Genomic DNA, 13,858 nt, shown 5'->3' with positions numbered 1-13,858 from the left:
GTATTGTGAAAATATGCAAGATCCTGATTTTAATACAGATTTTGGAAAAGGAAATGTGTTTGAAATGCAATAAAGTATTTTCTGATCACAAAAAAAAAAAAAAAAAAAAGTTTGATTGTTTGGTCCCACTTTATATTGTGTCTTTAACTACTATGTACTATTTAAATTAATAATTTGATACAATGCACTTTTTGTGTACATACATGTTTTACATTGTACTTATATATATATAAAAAAACAAAAATACCTGCATATAATTACATCCTGTTGCCCTTTTAGATGCTCACCTTTTAGTTTTTTGTGCCAAATGCTCAAGCATTTCTACCTCATAAACATTTGTTATCAGTTGTATGGCTTTGAAATTCAGAAATTCAGTCTTGAAACACAATCAGATGATATAATAGTGTGATGTGTTGCAGTAGCCTATATTGCAGTGCTCTGAATATCTTTACCATCTTGGGATTGATGAACTCCTGGAGGTACGTACAGCAGAGCTTCCTGTCCCACTCATCAGTGATGTGACCTCCGTATATGATCTCTCCGAACAGATAACACAGATCCTCCCACGGTACCTGAGCAACACATATGAGCACACCAAAATGTCAAATCTCCAGCTCAAGCTGATCCCTCAGGGTCCTGCGTTTAATACCCACAGCAATATTTTTAGCCAGGTTTGCAAACTGCTACTAGGGCTTTCTGCTAAATGGTGGAACATGGATGCATGGTTTTGCTCACAAGTACGAGGTGAGGGACTGATGATGGGCATGATGGGAACATCCTATAGTGATGGTTTTCATTTGAAATGGCTCTATACCAGACAAAAAGACAATCCACTTAATGTATAATTCAGTGCTTGGCTTAAGTCTGGCCTGAGAAAAGAGTGTATGATGTGTAATTGTAAAGGAGAGAAGAACAAGTGATCGTTTGTCTTATAACCGATGACAGACGCTGAAGGTTCACCATCATTTGTACCTGTATTGTTTTGCAAATTGCTTCTTTCATCAGCTCTAATTGCAGTGATCACTTATGAAGCGTTGTAAGGTGTCACGCACAACGCGTGTAATTACATTTAGCACGACGCTTCATTTGCCGCCTAATGAATCCTCAGTGTACGCACATACAGGTTACTGTTTTGTTAACATAATGAAGGACATTCGTTTTTTTTTTTTTTTTTTTTTGGGAGGGGAGGGGAGGGGTGAAATCTAGAGCCGCCATAATTGGTTGTAACCAGAGTAATGCTGGAAAGGAAAAACATGATTTTGTGTATACAGTGAGATCGTGATTGTTCGCTTTGTGTGATGAAATAATACAGCACTGTGGGAAAAGAGATGGCAGCACTTGGGTGACAGAGATTTTATTTAAATTACAAACAGCTCAGAGTTAGTCACTTAAACTTTACACAGAATGCTCCAGGTTCAAAGTAAGTAGAATTTGAGATTAAAATGTTTATAATTTGAGTTTTAGTTGTCTAACCCCTTGTTCCACAGACGTTTGAGCTGTTTTAACTGAAAGCAACTTGCACTAACATTTCTTAAAATATGTCAGTGCCATTGTTTTGTCTCAAGATGTACACCAGTAATGTGTTTTTTTTTTTCTTTTTTCAAAGGCATGTTTTTAAAAGCTACTTAAATGTCCTAATTGAACTAAGGCCTAATCCTGGCTTAATCTAAGCCGTCTGTGAAACCAGGCCTAAATGTAACTTTTAGTGGAGACTGTAAAGCCGATAAGATCTTTTAAACCTCGTAATGCATTAAACAAACCGTATACCCCTGTTGCATTCCTGGGTCCATTTGTTTTCCAACTAAAACCATATTGTTTCTGATCAGAAACTTCTCATTGAGTCATTGTGCAAAATATTTTACGTTTTGAATGTTACCGTGCTTTTACAATGCTATTATCTCATTTACCCCCCTTTTTTGTATTTTGACAGTCCTAACACATATCCAAATTTTCTTTTCTATACTTAAAACTAAGGATTTAAATGAAAAAAAAAATTATGTTCCTCTTCTGGGTCAAAATGGAAACTTGTTTCCGCCACAGAATAAAAAAAGGTAATTGCGACTTTTTATCTTTTAATTACCTTTTTTCTCACAATTGCGAGATTACATCTCATAATTCTGACTGTTTATCTCAGAATTGCGTGGAATAAAGTGGCAATTGTGAGTTGTAAAGTCTTTTTTCCATAGAATTGGAACATTGAGACAAAAGTGAGTTTTTATTTGACAATTCTAAAAAGAATGTCAGAATTGCGAGATATAAACTCAGAATTGAAGCTACTTAAAAGCTACTTAAATGTCCTAATTTAACTAATCTCGCAATTCTGACTTTATAACACGCAATTGAGACTTTATTTCACGCAATTCTGACTTTATGCTGACTTTATATCATGCAATTCTGACTTAACGCACAATTGCGACTTTATATCACGCAATTCTGACTTTATACCCCGCAATTAAGAGAAAAAGTCAGAATTGTGAGATGTAAACTCGCAATTGTGAGATAAAAAGTCGCAAATATCTTTTTAATTTTTTTATTCTGTGGCAGAAACAAGCTTCCATAAAATTGACCCAAATGTATTAGGAAGGTTAAATGTTTTTGTTTTTTTAAGTCTCTAATGCTCACCAAGACTGCATTTATTTGATTTTTAAAAAATGCAGTAAAACAGTAATTCTGTAAAAATTGTTTTACAATTTTTAAATATTTGTTTATTTTTCTATTTCAATACATTTGAAAAATGTCATTTATTCCTGTATGATCACATGATCCTTCAAAAATCATTCTAATATGCTGATTTGCTGCTCAAGTAACATTTCTTATAATTATCAATTTTGTGGAAACTGTGATACATTTTCAGGATTCTACGAAGAATGAAAAGGTCATTTATTTGAAAAAAATTTTGTAACAATGAAATCTTTGGTAAAATTTATCAAATAAATGTCTTTATTGTAACTTTTGATCAATTTAATTCATCCTTGCTAAATAAAAGTATTAAATTCTTTAAAAAGTCACTGATATTATGATGTAATCATTGTATTTTTCATCAGGGTAATGAATACTGTTATCTTACTTTAGTATTGGCCTCCAGGTAGTTGTACAGGACACTGGCAGAAATGGTCAGATCTCCATTGTTGAATGGGTATCTTTGGTTCCAACCCAGAGGCCCAAACTTCCTCCTCTCACTCACACAGGCGTGGAAGTAACACAGCGAGAACATGAGTCCTTTAAACTCCTGCTCATAAGAACACATTTCCAGAGTATCCTGTAGGACAGAAATGAGGAGATGAGGAACAAATGTACAATAATTACACCAATTCAAAAGTTTGGACACCTCATTCTTTAGTCACCTCATTCTAAATTATTACTGGTTTCCACTTTCTTTAGAATAATAGTGAAGTCGAAGCAAAACATCTGATTAGTTCACATTTATTGATTTTGTCTATGGGAAGTGTGTAAAGACCTGGGTGAAGTTGTCCAGAGCTGCATGTAGGCTGGAGTTCATGCCAGTGGGCGGTTCAGTAGTGAGTTTGAGGCCATTCTCCAGGATGGTGCGAGGGAACAGGTGCTCATGAGGGCTGGGGACCGGTTCTCCACTCATAAACACTCTGTAGTTTGAGTGAGCATTGCTGCCTGTGTTCTCCAACAGCTCCTCCAGACGACCCAACCACCACGGCAGCAGGTGAACATTCTAAAATACAAAACCATATAATGCCATAATAAAGGCCTGTATGATAACAGGATAACAATAAAGATATAGGATATATATATAAGATAAAGATATCTCAACGAACAACATTTAAGTTGGCAGATATTAATACAGCACTTGCTTATAAGAAACAGAACGATATTGCGGGTTGGTGTGGACACTCAATATGTAAAAGAGGCATTTTGGCAATACACTCTCCGTTATTAATTCTTTATGCACTGTTCTATGGGATACTTGATACTGCTCAAACTTGGCATCAAGTGGTAAAATATTTCTGAATAATGACCGCTGTCATTTTTTTTACATGTCGATGCTTGTCTTGAATAGAGCGCAGGGTTTGAAATGAACTTTTTCAGTCACCGGTCAATAGGGCTACAAATTTTTTAAGTTCTAATAGCCAAAAAAATAAATAGAAAACACATCAGATTACAGGCTTATAAGCTTATATAAATATACACACACACACATATATATATATATATATATATATATACACACACACACACACACACACAATTTGGATTTCATACATTCATTTCTTATTCAAACTAAATCCTATCATCCTATCATTCAACCTCCCTTTCCTCTTTCATCCTCATCACCAAAAATTTATTTTTGGAGGACAGATCAATACAGTACAAAGAACATCAAAATAAAATGTAGGATGTTGGATGTATGTCTTTTCTGTTAACCAAATGCTTTTTAATCTTTGCTATTGCTTCAATGCAAATGAACAAGCGCGCCATTATTTGTTGCGTAGTGACATGCATGTTCAAGTAAGCCAGATATGTGCAACACGCTGTATTTGGCTTACAGGAACTTCCCCAGCAAAGTTAGTAAACATAATAAGTAACACACCAAATTTGCTAGTGATTTGACAGCATTACCCACCACAGTTGATTTTTACCCGCATTTGGCAGGTGTTAATTTCAAACCCTGATAGGGCGATATATATACTCTCTCTCTCTCTCTCTCTCTATATATATATATATATATATATATATATATCTCAACTGCTTGACTGCTTGTATTGTCACAAAATGTAAACTATATTATCGCCAAACTCCAATCTGCTAAATGCGACTTTAAGAAATAAAGATATTAAGAAATTGTAAACATTAACAAAACATTAACTGATTTGAAACAGTGTATATTGTGAAAAGCTCTATTTAAAATAATTTGACTTGACATGTATTCTATTTGTGGTTTTATAGTCTTCTCTAGGTTTGTATGCATGTATAATGTGTTCTACCTGCAGTATGACCCAGTGTCCTCTTTTAGCTGCAGCCTCCAATGCTCTCTCAGCCACAATCTCTTGTCCTTGACCCAAGGACACATTATGGAGGTTCCCCTGGTCTGTGGTAAAACCAAGCTTCAGCCCTAGTAAATAGATATGATCGGGTCAATACTCTGATTACATTACAAGTTAGGCTAAATGTCTTGTGTAAATGTTTTTTCTGTGTACCAAGTGTTTCTACATCCTTGACAGGGTTGACTCCAGGAGAAAGGATGAAGAACACCGGTGTAGAGGGACTGCACTCCTCAAAACACTTTTCAAACTCCATTCGACCAACATCCATATACTTGGAGCCCAAACTGTCCTCAATAAAACTTCTATTATGGTGGAAAATACAGAAGGACAAAATTTAAAAGACCAAAACATTGGTGTTTCAAACCTGGCCATCTCCAGCTGATTTTAAAGTTAAATTTTAGGCTGATAATGGTTGTTTTCTGAAGCACACTCATTACCGGAGAGCGTAGGTCATCCTGTCAGGCCTAAAGGCTCTGAGAATGATGAGTCTCTGGAGGGGGCTCTTATTCTTCCAGTCCAGAGGGAGACGTTCTCTTTCTGGACACTCCGACTCCACCAGCTTCCTCCAACGTTTGGCAGAACCTTCCACATCCCTGTCCAGACCCCTGAATGCATCCAGCATGGACAAGCTCTGCAATGAAATGAGATTTAGTACTAAAAAAAAAAAAAAAAAAAAAAAAACCGCAATTAACAAATGTTCAAAAGTATTTAAAAACATTGCAATATTGCCTGTATTTATAGCATATATCCTGCATATATTTTCTATAAATATTCACACTTAGAATAAGAACCCTTGTACACTGGAAAAGGAATAGTTCACACAAAAATGGAAATGACTATTTTCTTAGCCTCATCTTTAATAACACTTAATATTTTCTCATAAAATATAATTCTAGCTGCCTTTAAATTTTAGTAAAGGTCTCTGACATACCGTATATATCTTCACATTAAACAGTTTGAAAACCCCTGGGCTAGGTGGGTTAACTTATTTAGAGGATGAAAAGGTGCTTCCGACTGATAATTTTCTAAAAAGCAATGCTAAATGACATCGGGAAACATGAAAGAGAGTGATTTCCTGGCACAGGCATTCCTTACCCTAATGGCACCCCAGGCCTGTGGAGACAGGAAGCTGACGGGACTGCTCTGACAAACTTCTACAGGAGATCGCAACAGAAGTTCCAGGTCCTGAGCCTCAATGGAGCCCCTCGTCAGAAGAATCTAAATAAAACACCAGAGGCGCAAAGTAATGATGACATTAGACCTCAGGTCTGTTGAATACAGATGTCTCCATACATCAGAGAAGGACAAGCAGGTCCCAGAACAGCTTTACTCTGTTTGATGTGGACGTGTGAAGGACAGGTGGTGGAGACAGACAGCAGCAGGGAAAACAGGTGCTGTCCTGACAGGTATTTGCATTCTGCCACTGCGGCCAACCCTCCTGTCAGAGCTGACCAGTTGAGGGAGAGGGGTGTCTGAGCTGTGAGAGTTAATCAATAGGAACGGACCCGACTTCACTGACAGAGCCTAATGGAACTTAATGTAAGGGCAGAAATGTGGAGTGATTGATGTGAATGACAAAGTGCAGGAGGAGGAAGGGAGGAGGTTGTGGTGGGTGGATGGGAGGTGTTTCTAGTCTGAAGTCGGGTCCTGTCCCACTCACCTGGAGGGCAGTGTGGGTGAGGAAGGTGAGTTGGTCCCTCTGGAAGAGCCCCTGGCAGGTGTACTGAAGGGCCGATTGGGTGATGGCCTCGGTTAGAGATGGAACACGCACCGACACGTCTTCATCACATGGAGCTCTCGCAATGGCTTTGAGGAACACTTTGTTAAAGGCCTTAAATGTAAAAGAGGATTCAAAATGACATTACTTGAAAACTCGATCTTCAAACTGAAGGAGCTGGGTGAATTTTTTTGAATGATATCAATCCACAATCTGACTTGTGATACAGTCTGGGGGTCACAAATAACACCATTTTCATTCATTTGGGGTGAAGTTTATTTTTCTGTCCCCGTTGGCAGATATTTTTTTTCTTGGTTTAAGCTATAACTCACTTAATTTTGATCATTTGTTTCAGAAAACAAGGCTTGATATCTCAGAAGTCATTTTTCTTCTCAAGTAAATGCATCTTGATTTAAGAATGTCTAGACATTTGTACTGGAAAACTAGACAAAGACTGAAAAAGAAAATCAGGATTTTTACCAAATATTAGGCAGGACAACTGTTTTCAACATTAATAATAAGAAGAAATGTTGAATCTTGAGCACCAAATCATCATGTTAGAATGATTTCTGAAGGATCATGTGACACTGAAGACTGGAGTAATTCAGCTGTGCCATCACAACAACAAATTATATAAACAGTTGTTTTAAGTTGTAATAATATTTAACAATGTTACAGTTCTTACTGTACTTACTGTAAGAGACTTCTTTCACAAACATTAAAAAACTTTAACGACCCTAAACCTTTGAACGGTAGTGTAGGTGCTGTACAGGAAATACTCAGGGCAACAACTGTACTTTTTCACTTTTTCTAGTGGTGTGTGTTACCTTGAGGGAGTATTGGTACATGGGGTTAACGTTGTGGAGTTCTTTAATAGTAAAGTAGAGAAGGGCGGCTCTCTCAGCCGCTGGCCGGTAGAGATCTCGTGCCTCGTTGGTCTTTATCTCGTTCTCTCGTGCTGCAATAGCCTTTGTAAACAGCATACTATTGTTGGAATATTCAATTCTCAAATGAATGTATACAATGATTAAACCATTTATAAAATCATTATATTGGAGTGGGCACGTCGTTTCTTTCCATATTTCAGTGTTGTAATTACACTTGTCAGTTTATTATACAACCATTTCAATTTTAAACACACTGGACCTGAGCAAACAACAACAAATTGAAGTAAATGGACAGCGAGCATCAAACCTTGTTATGGATGTGTCTGGCTGTGTTCTTAGTATATTCTAGCTGTTCCACCAAGGCTGTATCTCGCAGGAAGTTTCCCTCTGCCGTGGACAGTTTGCTCAGGAGCTCATCCTCTAATCTCTTCAGCTCAATCTGACACAAGTTCTGCTGAATGCTCAACTCCAACTGAAGTAATCAAAAATGGACAATGTTAGTACTTGGTGGACAGTCGTTTTGTTAAAATTACATTTTAGAGATTACATTTAGTATACAAGAGGAAAAATATATAAAACAACTTAAAGGGGATAATTAAAACATTCACAAATATTACAATTTATTTATAAAAAAATAAGATTTAAGTTTGAAAATCTCCAATTTGCGAAGCCCTCAAGGCCACATGGTGATGGAAAAAACATGAAGAATTATATTTATTATATAATTATATGTCAAAACTTTTGCTTACTGAATCGTCCACCAAACATACTGAATCGTTTTCTTCCTTGCATATATTACACCTCTTCCACAAGCACTTAACCACCCCACACCATTAAACCAATGCACTTACTTAAACGCATGCGCACACACACACGCGTTAGGCATTCCATAGAAAAAGATTTTTATACTGTACAATCTGTATATTCTATTCCATAGAAAACTCTGCATTATACAAAACATCCCTTAGTATGATTTATAAGCTGTTTTCCTCATGGGGACAAAAAAATATCCCCACGAAGGCAAGGATTTCAGATAATGCCATCTTTGTGGGGCAATATAACGTAGGGTATACCGGAACCACACACACACAGACACACACACACACACAGACACACACACATATGACGTTCGTCTGCATTTTCTAAGCTTCTCTAGCATGTTTCCTAATCTAGATGTCTTAACATGGCATTGTGTATATTACGAATATTGTTTGCTCTTTGATGCATTGCTTTTGTTGCTCTTTTGTTGTAAGTTGGGATAAAAGCGTCTGGCTAAATGCATAAATGAATATATTTAAAGGGTTAGTTCACCCATCTGTCATTAATTATTCACTTTCATGTCGTTCAAAACCGGGTTTGATGAACAGATTGAATTTAGGCTTTTATTCACATATAAACATTGATCAGTGAACAAACAGAAGCTCAACTGAACCTGCTTGACACGTAAGAACAAAACCTCATTGGTTCTTGCTGAAGCTCAAACGTGTTGCGTAACAAGAATGAACCTCATTGGTTCTTGAGGAAGCTCAAACGTGCTGTGTAACATGAGAATGAACCTCATTGGTTCTTGAGGAAGCTCAAATGTGCTGCGTAACACGAGAATGAACCTCATTGGTTATTGCGGAAGCTCAAACGCGCTGCGAAACACGAGACTGGTTCTCGCACGTCAAGCGAACAAGTTTGAGCTTCCGTTTACCACAATTGATGTGAGTTCATGAATGTTTATATGTGAATAAAATCCTATATCAAGAAAATTTTGAATAAACTGCTGAATTTATATGGATTAGTTTTACGATCTCTTTATGAACTTTTTGAAACGTTAAAGTGGTAGTTGCATAGCTGTCTATGAAGGGACAGAAATCGCTCAGATTTCATTAAAAGATCTTCATTTGTGTTCCGAAGATAAACGAAAGTCTTGCGGGTTAGCAAAAGACATGAGGGTGAGTAATTACTGACAGAATTACATTTTTGGGTGAACTAACCCTTTAACCACTACCAAAAACATTAACACTAATCTGTCTTGTAAATCCTGTTATTGCCTTTGGGCAAGTAAATGTAGTTTATTAAGCGCTTTATATATCGTGAAGTCATTATAAGTGACTTCTGTGACTGACCTTCATCATCTCCAGCTCAGGTCTTTCATGCGTGACCACCTGCCCCAAGAGCTGTTCCTCCAGGCCAGTGCAGGTCACTGTGAAGTTTATAAGAGTGGTCTGGGCCTGCAGCTCCGGGGGGAAGTGAGGGTTGGCTTCCTTAGTGTGTAGAAGGAGACGGAATCCACTGTTATACTCGCACTCCTTATCACCCAGTCTGATGTACCTGTGAAAACACCACATTGTGTTATGCATTCAGGACACGCCAACACTAAATCATACTAAACAGCGCTCTATGAAAAAAGCTCAACATCTACGCAAGAGTCAGTAAGCGCTTTCCACCCACACTAGACACCAGTTTCACCAACTGCCTAATTGAAGCAAACAGAAAAGAATGACAAATGCTCCCAATAGCCACCACAGGCAAAGGCGTTAAATAAAACTGGAAGATGATATTCCCAACAGCCAATATTTATCCCAATCTGCATTTCAATTAAATCAGATCTGGCTGGCCAAACGTGGCGGCTTTTAATTTTTCCCTAATTACCCTGTGCCTGTCAGCCAGCGGAAACAACTCTCATGCCAAAGGTTTCGCCAAGGCCCAGGTCCGCTCTGGCTTTATGTCTTCAAAAGATGGAATTAATGTACTATTGATAGAACCATTACTTCACCAAATTAAAGTCCCAGCTGATGGATTGGCTCATGCTCCTCCGTCAGACATGAAAGGAATAATTAGTATTCATTACTTCACACTCTGCAACATTCCAATTATTAATGAACTTCATCCGAGAAGCTGCACCAGATCCATCATGGCTGCCGTGCCCGGGCCGGATTAATCACGGGAATGGACTGGTGTGTGGGTCAGGCGCTGGAATAAACTTGTAATCAAATTAAACATCGGGCCACAGTTCTGGGTCAAAAGAGTGGAACTGTAGGTGTCCCCGTAGTACAATGCTACAAGGACAAAAGACTAGAAAGACGTGATAAATAAGGGAAAAACAAAAACACTGAAAAACAAGAAAAACAGATGAGGTGTTGCATCTATTTACACATCCTAGAAATACCTGAAAGTCACACTGATTATTTTAAATTGCTCTGTTGAAGGATATAAATGTGAATGAAGTGAACAGTATCTTCTATAGTTCATTTACACGTCATAGTAACCCAAATACGTAGAGATTCATTAAAAAAAAAACATTTTAAAATTGAGTAAATCAATGATGTAAAGTTTAAGTCTTTTAGACTATGATTTCTCCTTTGACAGACAGGTTTAGCTCAACTTTGCTCAGTTCCAGTTTTGGCACAGTTACTGTGTTGGCACAGTTACTGTGTTTTACTTTTGTAGTGCAAAACAAAACAAAACAAAAAACGAAACTCAGTAATTAAATGACACGTATTTAGTTTGTTCAGATTCAGAGAAAACTGAGTATGCAAACTGATACTAAATTAATAAAAATGTATCAAAATAAATTGTAAACTATTTTTGTCATAGTTACTGTGTTTTGCCTTTGTAGTGCAAAAAAAAAACCTAGATAGGACCCCATGTTTAATTGTCTTTCCTGTTAAATATCCTTGAATATAATATAATATAATATAATATAATATAATATAATATAATATAATATAATATAATATAATATAATATAATATAATGTTGTTCTCCCAGAGTTAAAACACAACACTAGCTGCCTAAAACTGATCCGTATTCAACACACATAAAGAAAAAGAGCAAACAAATGCACATTTATCAGCTTCTGTGAGTGCAGAATCAATACCGCTGCCTCCACCTCTATTCAAATCACACAACCCCAATTCATCTTCCATTCTAGTTTTCATACTGCACAGAACAAAATTGGGGCTCTTCAGAGCTCAGTATAAAATCCCTAAATATCTATGCTAAAAAGTATTTTTCTAAGTAATTTCTACTGCAATACACTCGATGAGAGAATCACTGGTATAATGAAAAAAATGACAGAGAGTTAAACTTGCCTTCCTTTCTTTAAGGTTTGTCTTCCTAGCAGTGGCTCCAGGAGAGGGTCCATTCTCTCCTTGATGTTTTCAATAAGGACCACCTCACCACAGGCCAAAGCCTGCTCAATAACATCCAGATACCTATATGATAACATTAACAGTGAAGTCCAGGACAAGACAAATCAGCCTCAAGACTAGTAGCCATTTCTTTATATTATTTAATATAAAAAAATCGTTGACCAAACTAAAATGACTTTACCCTTTCTGGCCATACTGCAGCACCCTCAGTTTGGGCCCAAACAGGTTTCGGATCCACTTGCTGGCCTGCTGCTGAGGATCCACCATCAGAGGCCAGCGCTGGCTGGACATCAGGATGGCTGCATTTTCAACGGACAGCCGATCAGCTGGCAGACCCTGGTTCTGCCAGCCTGCCACGGTGGCCTGGTCAGTCAGAGTAAGTACAGGGTCCAGACCGTCTGTCAGCGGGATAGGGGTCTGGATCACGAGGTGTGAGGAGAGGAAGACAGTTAGTGATGCTATTCAATTCAACGCTCCATTGGAGTGCAGCTCAGAAAAAAGGAAAAAAACTCGAGAGTTGGCAAATAAGCCATAAAATTAGCAAATAAACTATTCCAAGTCTTGTTATTTAATCATATTATGTGACTAACAAAAAATAAATAAATGGAATCATACTTGGAGTTCTCGGAGGAAAGGAATCAATACGCCGTGAAGAAGCTGGTGACGGTACGGCTGTGTGAAGTATGCAGCATAAGAAACAAAAGCAGCAGCCACAAGCACATCCCCACACACGGTCTTCAGCTGAGATTCCAGCTCCAGCTGTCCCTCTGACCAACGCACGTTTTCTGCCTGAAGTGAGAGAATGACTGGGTGAATCTCAATCTCACACACGCACACACACACACATATAATATATAAAAAAAAAATATATATATATATATACACAGTACAGGCCAAAAGTTTGGAAACATTACTATTTTTAATGTTTTTGAAAGAAGTTTCTTCTGCTCATCAAGCCTGCATTTATTTGATCAAAAATACAGATTTTTTTTTTAATATTGTGATATATTATTACAATTTAAAATAATTGGTTTTCAATTTATCATACTTTAAATTATCATTTATTTCTGTGATGCAAAGCTGAATTTTCAGGATCATTACTCCAGTCTTCAGTGTCACATTTGACATCCAGTCTATCACATGATCCTTTAGAAATCATTCTAATATTCTGATTTATTATGAGTGTTGGAAACAGTTCTGCTGCCTAATATATTTGATGAATAAAAGGTTAAAAATATCGGCATTTATTCAAATTAAAAAATATATTTTCTAATAATATAAATCTTCTTTACTATCACTTTTTATCAATTTAACACATTCTTGCTGAATAAAAGTATTGATTTATTTCAAAAAAAGAAAGAAAAAAAATTACTGACCCCAAATTACTGACTAGTAGTGTATATTGTTGTTACAAAAGATTTCTATTTTTACAACATTTGCTTTTTTTTTTTTTTTTACTTTTTATTCATCAAAGTATCCTAAAAAAAGTTTCACAGGTTATGAAAAAATATTAATCAGCAGAACTGTTTCCAACTTTGATAATGAATCATCATATTAGAATGATTTCTAAAGGATCATGTTCTGAAAATTCAGCTTTGCATCACAGAAATAAATGATAATTTAAAGTATAATAAATTGAAAACCAATTATTTTCAATTGTAATAATATATCACAATATTAAAAAATAAAATCAAATAATGCAGGCTTGATGAGCAGAAGAAACTTCTTTCAAAAACATTAAAAATAGTAATGTTTCCAAACTTTTGGCCTGTACTGTATATGTATATGTGTGTATATATATACACATACCCATACAGTGGGTGCAAAATTGTTTTGGAAACGTAAGCCACAAACATTATGTAACAAAACAACAATTCAAGATGCACATCCCCTTATTAAAAGCAAAATGGCTCAGAAAAGTTTAAGAAAGTTTAAGCCTCATTTATTTGCAGAAACCACTTGGTTTGGTGTTTTGTATCTAATCCAATGGAATTATTAGTGAAATTACAACAGACATCATAAGACTTATAAATGAGACTTTGGTTATGAAAATATGAAAATCACATTTTCCTCAATGAACATACAAATATTTACATT

General features: G+C 36.5%; 1 protein-coding gene across 1 annotated transcript in view; it reads right to left on the bottom strand.

The window, feature by feature from the left end:
* LOC311306929 (dynein axonemal heavy chain 11) overlaps window positions 1-13,858 on the bottom strand; it is a gene marked incomplete at its 5' end in the record, with an annotated part of 77,016 nt that overhangs the window by 11,144 nt on the left and 52,014 nt on the right. Inside the window, 14 exons of the mRNA XM_084435564.1 lie at window positions 453-572; window positions 3,068-3,259; window positions 3,458-3,685; window positions 4,956-5,083; window positions 5,169-5,317; window positions 5,453-5,646; window positions 6,111-6,233; window positions 6,676-6,846; window positions 7,560-7,700; window positions 7,927-8,091; window positions 9,734-9,938; window positions 11,702-11,824; window positions 11,943-12,178; window positions 12,377-12,550. Coding sequence (XP_084291690.1) covers window positions 453-572; window positions 3,068-3,259; window positions 3,458-3,685; window positions 4,956-5,083; window positions 5,169-5,317; window positions 5,453-5,646; window positions 6,111-6,233; window positions 6,676-6,846; window positions 7,560-7,700; window positions 7,927-8,091; window positions 9,734-9,938; window positions 11,702-11,824; window positions 11,943-12,178; window positions 12,377-12,550 — 2,349 coding nt within the window. The remainder of the gene's footprint in view (window positions 1-452; window positions 573-3,067; window positions 3,260-3,457; window positions 3,686-4,955; window positions 5,084-5,168; window positions 5,318-5,452; window positions 5,647-6,110; window positions 6,234-6,675; window positions 6,847-7,559; window positions 7,701-7,926; window positions 8,092-9,733; window positions 9,939-11,701; window positions 11,825-11,942; window positions 12,179-12,376; window positions 12,551-13,858) is intronic.

This window comes from Rutilus rutilus (genome assembly GCF_951802725.1).
Source record: "Rutilus rutilus genome assembly, chromosome: 17".
Lineage (NCBI taxonomy): Eukaryota > Metazoa > Chordata > Actinopteri > Cypriniformes > Leuciscidae > Rutilus > Rutilus rutilus.
This window is presented reverse-complemented; position numbering and strand designations above follow the sequence as displayed.